Source organism: Propithecus coquereli, unplaced genomic scaffold (assembly GCF_000956105.1).
Source record: "Propithecus coquereli isolate 6110/MARCELLA unplaced genomic scaffold, Pcoq_1.0 Scaffold56, whole genome shotgun sequence".
Classification (NCBI taxonomy): domain Eukaryota; kingdom Metazoa; phylum Chordata; class Mammalia; order Primates; family Indriidae; genus Propithecus; species Propithecus coquereli.
The window spans coordinates 4,002,420-4,012,426 of NW_012151507.1; the positions used below are offsets into that span (position 1 = coordinate 4,002,420).

Consider the following 10,007-nt stretch of genomic DNA (forward strand, 5'->3'; position numbering starts at 1 on the left):
CTGAATTTCAAAAACAGAAGTTAGGAATGGTTATTTAAATTGCAAAAGAGCACTTCCAAAAGGATTTATGGGAACTCTCTTTAAAAGTAAATTTCCTAAAAAAAACCCACCCGGGTATTAAATTTTCTTGGATGGAGCAAGTATACCTCTGTTCTTACACTGACAAAAGAACAAACCAAAGAGATGGTCTCCAAGTTCTATGCACCACAGAGTCTTGAAAGCCTTTGAGAAAAAAAAATCCTGAGCTGGTGAAACACTAAGATTTCAGGAAGACTCACAGACTTCTAGGGCTGACAGATTGGTCTTTGGAGTGAAATTTTAAATAGCTTGTCATTATTTGCTCAAAAGGGCCAAGTAGAAAACAAAGTTAGAGTTGAAAATCTTGTTGAGTATTGGTTTTTCCCCAAGCTATCCTCAATTGTTATGTGATTTGTAGGACTTACACTATGGGTGATTAGAAAACAGAGAGACAATTTTCCATAAGTTTCCTAGCTTTAAAGAATACCATTTTCTGTACTTCCTCAATGTTTGACAGATATTTTAATACTTTTTTTTCTCACAACAACCTCTTTCCGGGTAGGTTGAAATGATCAAAAATGGTTTGTCTCCAGTGAAAACAATACTCTAACCCTGCTGGTGGTCAGCATGCTATTGTCTATGGCTGAGCTGCATCTGCTAGGAATTTCCAAATAAGGAGATGGAAAAATTTCAAGCTACTTAAATGTTAGCTCTGTGTAAGTCCCAGCGCAGACGTGCTGAATTGACAGATGGGATTCAAGCATTTCTTTTTAATCTCCAATTTCTCGATGCCTTTATTCGGCAATGTTGCTTCTTGGTCACAGACACAAAGAACGTTATTAAAACCAAATAAACATGGTGCTTTAGTCAAACCCTATAAACTCAGTTCCAGGACTCAGCTCACGTCTGCACCCTGCTTACAAGAATAAATGGTTTTTACTCAGAAGGCAAGAACAGGAAGGATCTCCGGTTGTTGTTAAGCAGGCTCTTGGTTATTGTCATGTGCTGAATCTACAAGTCGTTTAGTTTCCATCTCACCTATTTATCCCAGTAAGATTAATTCTGTATAGGAAGGAGTGGTCATTTTACATGTTCTGAACTGCCCTATAAACAAGTTGAAAACAGCTAATTACCCTCATCGGTTGTGGGCTTGTGAGAAAACATTTCAGGGTTCTCTTTCTTTTCCTAAAACAGAGCTTTAGAAGTGTCCATGACATGGACAGCAGGTGGTCACGAACAGTCTTTCAGATTGACAGCCGCTCAAGGCTCTCTTGCTCCTGTTGTCACTGTGGGAGGCAGATTCTCTCCATCTTACTTCTAATATCATTTTTAAAGCACGTCTAAGCTACGCTTAAAGTACCCACTCATTAATTCCATACCAAGAACTGTAACAAGTCTCACTTGTCACTGGTATATCAAAGGACTGCTCACTTTCGTCTATCCGGTACTTTTAGCTCAAGTTGAGAAATCAGACCCATGTCACACTACTGAAGGGAAAACAGACCTGTAATTCTTTAGTATGTGCACAAAATATCACTGGCATTCTTACTTGTAGGATTCTGTATTCTAAACATTTGTTGAAAGTCTGTGAATTAAGATGGCTTCTGTTCTATTATCCTACTTCTTATGGTTATGGGATGCTGGAGTAAGTTAGATCAATTTTTGAAAGTTTATAACTTTCCTAAACATTTATCAAGTAAGAGTGTTATCACCTGTCAAGCTCCTAGGGAATTGGAAAGTTTACTCATTAAAATTAACTGTTTTTTTACACTCACACCCCACTAACTTGAGGGATACCTATGAGACATTGTCACAGACTTGCTAGTACAATGGTGTTCTTATAACAGCACCACGGTATAATAGGACAGGAGCACTCTTCTCTGCTGTGGAAACACAGTCTGCCATTTAAGTGAAAAATGTCCCTGTGAATATCCAGTCTCCTGTGCAATATATGATCCTGATTCCCATTAATTTGTTTTTATATTGTTAGAAAGTGGATCGACATTCATTTCATTTGGGATATTACTGTCTTGTCTGCATTAGAGAGAGAAACTCAGTATTTCTAAGAGGACTTAGTTATACTGTCTCCAAACTAGAATATCAGATGATAATGTTAGTAGACTCAAGTGACTACAGCAAAAATGGTTATACAATAGACAAACCTGCAATCACTATTATAGTAGACATTTCTGGAAAACAGTAACAGCATCTTCAGCAAACTAAAATAATTCCCCGCAAGGTTCCGATTCCTGTTGTCTACTAAGGAAATGGAACACATCTTCGATTATCAAAGAAGCAGCAAATTTCTATTAAACAGGACTTTGCTTGTCCAGAATCTCAAAAGATGAAAAACATATCCCTCAGAAAACTAGGCCAAGTACTTAAAAGCACAATATTCCATGACAATCTATAATTTGTCATCGGAGAATTTTTCTTTGTGTTCTCTTATGAAGTTTTATCCTTCTGTTTTCAGAAGTCATTCAATTTTATTCTCAGTACTTAACAAATAATACAGATGATTTATAATTCCAGCTTCTCTCCTATGTGTTTAAAATGGTGCTAACTATGTATCATCTTTAGGGGTTAATTCTCTCACAGAAACCTGACTGAGAAAGGTTGATTGGGTAGATTTTAAAATAATCTATGATTATTTTACATTTCCCAAATCCAATAATCTCTTTTCTTAGCTACTTAGAGCTTTGGATCCTTGGTATGTCCTAGACTAAGTATAGGTTTTATAGGTTTGCATACATTTTTGGTAGGGGTCTGGATGGAAGCATGTAATTCATATAGGAACTAAATATGATATGTATATGGGTTTTGAAAATATATGACATTTCTTGGTACATTCAAAGAAAAAAAAACTTTTCCCATTTTAATGGGTTGTTCTGGTCATTTATCTCAGTTCTGATTTAAACCTACCTTAACTGGGAACTCTTCTGCCTCTGTCCCTTGGTAGACAGTGACAGAATTAATAGCCTATAAGTCTCAACTGTGCATAGTCTGTCATATAAGTCTAAACTGAATATTTGTTCATTTTTCAGTGTGAAAAGATATTTTTTTGATGGATACAAGACTACAATCATCAGCCCCTGCTTTTTTCATGTCCTCTTGATTTTGTTCTTTCTATTAAGACAGCAAAATTAACAGTAAGAACTAGTTCCTAAGAATAAAAGGATATGGGTAAGATTTTTTTCAAGAAATTGTTACAGCAGGATGACAGAGGTCAATGGCACTGAGCATAAATCACTTTAATCTTACTATATCTAGATATTTATCAGTTTTTTGTCTATTCATTGAACACTTTATTCTTTGAACGCTCTATTCATTGAACAATGAATATGTACCAGGTTTGCTGTCGGGTCTACCTGAGGATACAATTGAGGACAAGGCAGATGTGATATATGACCTATGGCACTTACAGTTGAGGACAGTGATAGAACCTAGGCAAATTATCGGTTAAAATTGAACTAAGTGCTAAAAGCAAAAGTACAGGGTGCTATTAAAGAACCTAACCTTGTCTAGCAGGTTAGGATCATTTACACAGAAATGATGAGTAAGAGTGAAGCTGGGAAAATGAAATAGAAGAATGTAGGATTATTTGGTAGTCCATCTTTCTCCTTATGCCCCCCACTCCCCCACACACACTCCCACTCACCCATACACATATACCAGTTATAAGGATTTTAAATTAAAGATGCACTAGAAAGATCTAGTGATCTAGGACTAATTATATTTCTTTAACTTAATCTTCTTGAGCCGATTGCTAGTAATGGAGCTGAAATAGGTTGTGATGAGTCTTGATTACGTGGTATCCCAAATAAATATCAACGATATATTCTCTATTTGTAGAGTAGCTTTAGTTTTCTCTCTTTCTGGTCTTGTCACTTGATCCCCAGAACTACCAACTCCTGTGTGGCTGACAAAATTCGATTGGAATGCAGGCAACAACCAACAGAGAAAGCACATGTCATTCCATTTATAAGTCTATCCATTCCAGCCCTCAGTTAAAAGGGATTTTGCTAATCTTAGAAACAACTAGAAACATTTTCATTTAATTAAAATGTGTACCCTTTTAACTGCTTAGTATAAAGTAAAGGGTGATTTGCATCTGAGTCTATGAAATCGTTTCTTTTTTCTTTAAAAGAGATTCGTGGGTGCAATTACCAGAAACCCCCCAATGACAAATTTCTGCCTCATGGCGTTTCTAGGTCTTAATTACAATTTCTGACAATGAAAAACAACTTCAGTTTTTTTCTCAGCAATAAGGACAGTGAGAAACAGTTACCTCTGAGGTCAGGAATGCTGAAACTGGAGATTTTGATCGTTTATCTAGGAGATTTAAACATTTCCAGAATAACTGACCCAAAAAGCAATGTGTGCTACTTAAGTACTTTTGAGGAAAGGTTATAAAATCAAGGCTAATAGGGTTAGGAACCTCTTGATTTGACAATGCTTGGTGCTATCAACCAGTACATCCAAAGAATGGCAGAGAAGTTCTCTTGGGTTGTTTGGTTCTTCAAGGCACACTATTTACCATGATATTTATTGATTATCTAAAACGTGTTAGAATGAAGGTCGGCTACCTAGAGTGAAGAAGCAAAAGCCCCCTTAGTTTATTTTCAAACGCCTGCTTCTCTTCCCCACCACTCCCACAGGCTGGGGAGGGAGGGAGGAAGAGAGATTAAATACTGTTTTAATTAGTCAGCTGATGGAACACCTGCTATTCAACTTGAGCCACTTTCTTCTCACACCCCAGAAATAAGTCATTACTCAGTGTATCCGGCGCTGCGAATACTTCTCGCTCCCCTTGCCTCACTCCACACCACTTCCCTGTGCCCGTCGAAACACGGCCGCTCTTTTCCAAGTGCCTTAGACTAATGGAAAGCTGGGGCATTGAGGGACCCTAGAGGTCACCTAGCCCAACCCACCTGCGCCCGCTTGCCCCCATCCTGAGAGTGCATCCATCTGGGGCGTGGACTTACAGCTTTGTGAAACTAATGCCTGTTATTCTCCCTGCTCTCTCCTTTGTCCCTACAGCGCCATGGCTACTTACTCTGCCACATGTGCCAACAATAGCCCTGCACAGGGCATCAACATGGCCAACAGCATTGCCAACCTGAGACTGAAAGCCAAGGAATATAGTTTACAGAGGAACCAGGTGCCAACAGTCAACTGAGGAAAAAAGTTATTAAACAGGCCTAAGAAGAAATCAAAAACCATAAGACACCTATCCTGCTCTGTCATTTCTTCATCTGCTGGGGGGGAAAAAAAAAAGTAAAAAACAAACAAAAACAAAAGCCAGAGCTAAAATATTGGGACCATGGCAGAGAAAAGCAGGAGAGGGACAAAATGAAAATTAGTTAACAAATGTTCCTCCTCCCTCTGGGATACCACCACCACTTGTTTCTGTGTGTGTTTATTTTGTTTTTCTTTCTATTCATGCTTTGCTTAATATACTCCAAGCTTCTTCAGCTAGGTTCAGCCCACCCACTCCCATGATTGTATGAGGTTTTTAAAAAAACTACAGCAGCCAAAGAAACTATATTATATATATATATATATATATATATATATATATATATATCTCCAGAATGATTTCCCCTTGTCTCCTTCTTGACCTGTTTAAACCTCAGTGCCTTACACGTCCTTGTCCCAGTTCTCTCTATAGAAGCTCTAGGAGCTTTTGAAAAGCCAAAGTCTTTCTGAAGAATCCGTGTCGGCCAGACATAATTCCCTTTCTCCTTGTCTCCATCTCTGTTGGTCATGGTAAGGTTTTTCCATCAGCTACTGGAAAAAAAAAATTGTGTACAACATCTGATCACTGGCCTGTCTGCTCCAATGTGATTGGCTGTGTCTGGCTAATTCTAAGCTCTAAGCTCGAGATCTAAGCTCTAGCTTTAAGCTCTAAACTATAGATTATGATATCACCAGCACCACCACCTCTCCCCCGACCCGAACAGTCTCAAAGATACTTGTTGTCTTTGACCGATTTGCTGTCACAGGCTATTTGGTAGAAGAAATATTTTTCATTTGAGAGAGGGGAGAGAAATTTCTCTAGAAACACAAAGACCGAGTTGTAAAAGGCATGCCTACATCTCTCTGGTGCCTTAAGGGTAGTCAGATGTACACATATATATATATATATTTTATATATTTATATATTTTTTATATATATATAATATTGCAAGCTTGAGTTTGCAATTTCTCAAACACTACGAAAAGCAAATTTCACACCATCACCACTGTTCTTATCTCTACAGTGATAAGACTTATTAATTAGGGATCTTGCTGCTTTTCTTTTTCTATACAGAATTCTCATTAAAGCCACAGAGCAATTGATAGGGCAGCTGTTGGGGAACAGGTCTCCTTTTTGGAGTTGGGCTTTAACTGAATTAGAAACTATTTGAGGCTATAGAAATGTCCTTGAGTCTGGAGCCTCAGCGTTGGTGGAATGCTGATACATTTGATCTATCACGGGAATTGCACTTAGAGAGAAGAGGAAAGGCCATTCAGTCATTCACCCCCTCTTCACTCAACAGGAATCTGAAAGACGTTATGTTTAAGTGGCTTACTTAAAGGTTTGTCTAAATTCCAAAATGTAAAAGGCAATTGTGGGCTATTTTTATTTTTTAATATTTTGAAATAAATTTAGTGCCTAGGGCTGGGAGTCAGGACTTATCTTTCTTTGTTTCTTTCTCTTTCTTTGTTCCCAGCCATGCTTTTGTAACTTGCCAGGTGGACTTGACCAAACCATGTTACCATGCTGTGCCTCAGTTTACCCATTCGTGAAATGGGTTTAACAATACTTACCTACCTCACAGGGGTGTTGTGAGGCTCTATTCATTTGCTCCTTCATTCTTTCCTGTATTCTCTGTATGTCCAGCACTTTGTAGCCATGGGAGGAAAGGGACTATACAAGTGTACAATGTTAATACGGTACCTGGAAGCCTTGTTTTCTAGTAAGGAAATGCTACCTTGCTGTACATACTTATAATCTTGTATTTGGAAATGAGAAATAGTTTTATATTTTCAGATCTCTCAAAAATCACACCATTTGACCAAAAGAATAATTTAAGACACACAGAACAGACATATTTTTAACTTATATTCTCATCCTGACCAGCTTGGTTCTCATAATTTTTAGTTACGAATGACTAATAAACTTTAAATTGATTTTGGCCAAATATGCCAACTTTGTACTGTGAGTGACAGACAAACTTTTGGGTGTAAGATGCACTTTTAGCACACATTTGTATTTCCTTTGGCATATCAGATTGAGCTAATGGTGATATTATTTCAGTCTAACAGCCACCAGTCTGAAAATGTATTTCAAATGTTGATTCTGTACTTCCTTCAATAATAGGAAGGAAGCCCATTTTATGCATTTTGCTTTTACCAACTGATTCCCTTTTCTTTTAACCCACTATTAAAACATTTCTTAGTGAATGGTTCATGTAGGCTGGCTGAACAGCACACATTACTTGCTTACTAAAGAGTCCCTCCGTTCATACTTTTGTCCTACCAGTTGCTGTGGATTATCAAGTTTTGAAGGAACAGTATATCCTAACAGACTGAACCATGCTTTGATTTTAGTGAAATGAGTGCAATCCAAGAAATTGGTGAACTTTAGGGGTTTGGAGCTTGGGGAGAAGGGTTAACAAAGGATTGGAGTTATAGGCAGGGAACAGAAATCATACATGAAAAGGTTTTATCGAGAAGAGGGAACTCTTAGGAGAGCGAGTAGAGAGATAGAGGGGCATGTAAAACAAACTTATTAGAAATTTTCATCCAGACATCCGTTTCCAGTGGTGAACAGGAAAGCCTGAACTCATAAACTGAAAGGATGGATGAAACTGGGTGATTTGTCCAATGCCTTGACCAAGTGATGTCTGGCAATATCATAGAGTAACCACTGCTGGTCAGCCAAGGAAACCTTCATTGCTGGTGAACCAACACCATAAGCATCTTTTATCTAAGCACTTGATCAAGAAGTATACATGTAGTACAAGCACTCGGTTTTGTTCATTTATTATTGATTTTTTTAAAAATACAAGTTTGATACATGATTCGAAGGAGTAGCCTCTGGCTCTTAAGCCAGTTGTCAGCACAGGGCCTCAGGGCCGCAAACTTCAAGACATACCCCTGTTCCTCACCATCATTATACCCAGATACAGATGAATGCGTATGAACTGTCTGTGTCCTCAGTCTCTCCCCAATCAAGATGCTGATTTGTAGGGTACTTGGCAGGTTAAATTAAACCAGAAGAGGTGACTTAACAAGAAAGGGAATGTCATTTAGGGTATAAAGATCTCATAAGAAATGTAATATGTAAATTATATCTTGCTTTATGATGTAAAATATACATTGTTTGCGCTAGAATAGAAATGATTCCTTTTCAATAAAAAGAAAGAAGGATACTACTATGTCTGCTGTTCCATACATTGAGCCTGCTGATTCTTTTCTCTTTAAACTTCAAAAACACAGATCTGCTAGGATCTGAGATTACATGAAGAGCAATAAAGGTAAGAAGGGTTTATAAACAAGAAAACTTTTATGATATTACTTTCTATAAAACAGGAAAATAATGTACTGTTCCTCAAAAACAAAGACAATGGTGGGAGGAAGAGGAGACATTTATTAGTATAATGAGTAACTGTAGAGTAGAACTTTTACGAGAGTTTAATATTTTTTTTACCAATATGTTTAGCACCCACAATACCAGATGCCATATGGAAAAAAAGACTTTATATAAAGCACAGCTGTTTATTTTGGAATAAAGAAGTAGCAAAATAATATTTCTTAGGCACTCATTGTGTATAGTGTAGGGGTGTGTGGTAATGGGGAGAATAGAAAAGCCAGACACAGGTTTTGTTTTCATACTAATTAAAATCTGGTTCAAAAGACAAACAACTCTAGCATGAAAAAATTTGTGAAACAATTCAAGATAATAAATTAATAAGTATCAAGCAAATGGAGCAGACAGAAGGAGTCCAGAAGTGTGAGTCAGCTCACACTGTGAGCTGAAGTGGGAGAAGGGTTTTTTAGAGGAACTGGGACTCGAGTTTCATCAGCAAGGATGTGGACAGGTGAAGAGGGGGTGGTGGCTATTGAGACGGGGGAGTAGAGAAGGCATGAAGACAGCAACACAGGAATGAGGAATTTGTGCTCAGGAAACTGTGGCTGGGTGGGCCTGGATGAGATGAAGAGTTTATTTTAAAGCAGAGTGGAAGAAAATACTGGAGATTGAAGTTGAGCCTTAATCTTGCAGGGTTTTGCGCATCAGACAAAGGAGTTTGGACTATTCCTCAGGCCACAGAGATCCGTTGAAGGTGTCCGAGCAGAAAAAAAATGCTATGCAAAAAAAAAAAAAAAAAAAAAAAATGCGACTTTGGCAGAATTATTCCAGTAAAAGAATGAAGGTAAACTAGAGCAGAACAAGAACTGGAAGCAGATCAGATGGACATTGCTGCAAGGGGAACAAAAGGCAAAGGATGAATAGCAAATGTCTTGTAAGGAAAGAATCAATAGGACTTCATGTCGGGAAAAAGGGGAGGGAGTCAAAGACATTACCGGTTTAAAACCCCAGGACTAGGAGAATGAATTGTTGACGAAATTGACAAAAAACAGCAAAGATGAGAGAGAATAAGTTACAGGAGAAGATAATGGCAGTTTTAAATGTCTGAACAAAGCTCAAAAACAAATGTGAACATCCAATAAATGAAGACATGAAAATAGAACTTGGTACCAAGGTCAATGATGGAGGTAGAAGTTTGAGATTAACCTTTAAGGAGGTGGCACTTTGAGGGACAAGAATGAATGAGTTTGTCTGGATGAGAAGGCGCCACTGTCACTCAAATAATTATTCCTGATACATGGCTTTTAGAAGTAGTTTCAGCCAGAGAGGAAGATTGGATTTTGCGGAACATCTACAGCTGGGGAGATGGCTACAGAAGTCAATTTAAAAGGAACTGTTTGAGAAATAGGAG

At 37.9% G+C, this 10,007-nt stretch overlaps 1 protein-coding gene across 2 annotated transcripts in view; it reads left to right on the plus strand.

Annotated features, from left to right (window-relative positions):
• PRRX1 (paired related homeobox 1) overlaps positions 1-8,441 on the plus strand; it is a 74,879-nt gene extending 66,438 nt beyond the window's left edge. For both annotated transcript variants that reach the window (XM_012657735.1, XM_012657734.1), the window contains one exon: positions 5,059-8,441. Coding sequence is in view for 1 of the 2 variants with exons in the window: in XM_012657734.1 (XP_012513188.1) it covers positions 5,059-5,197 (139 nt within the window). In the remaining variant the exon portion in view is untranslated. The remainder of the gene's footprint in view (positions 1-5,058) is intronic.
• The last annotated feature ends 1,566 nt before the right edge of the window (positions 8,442-10,007 follow it).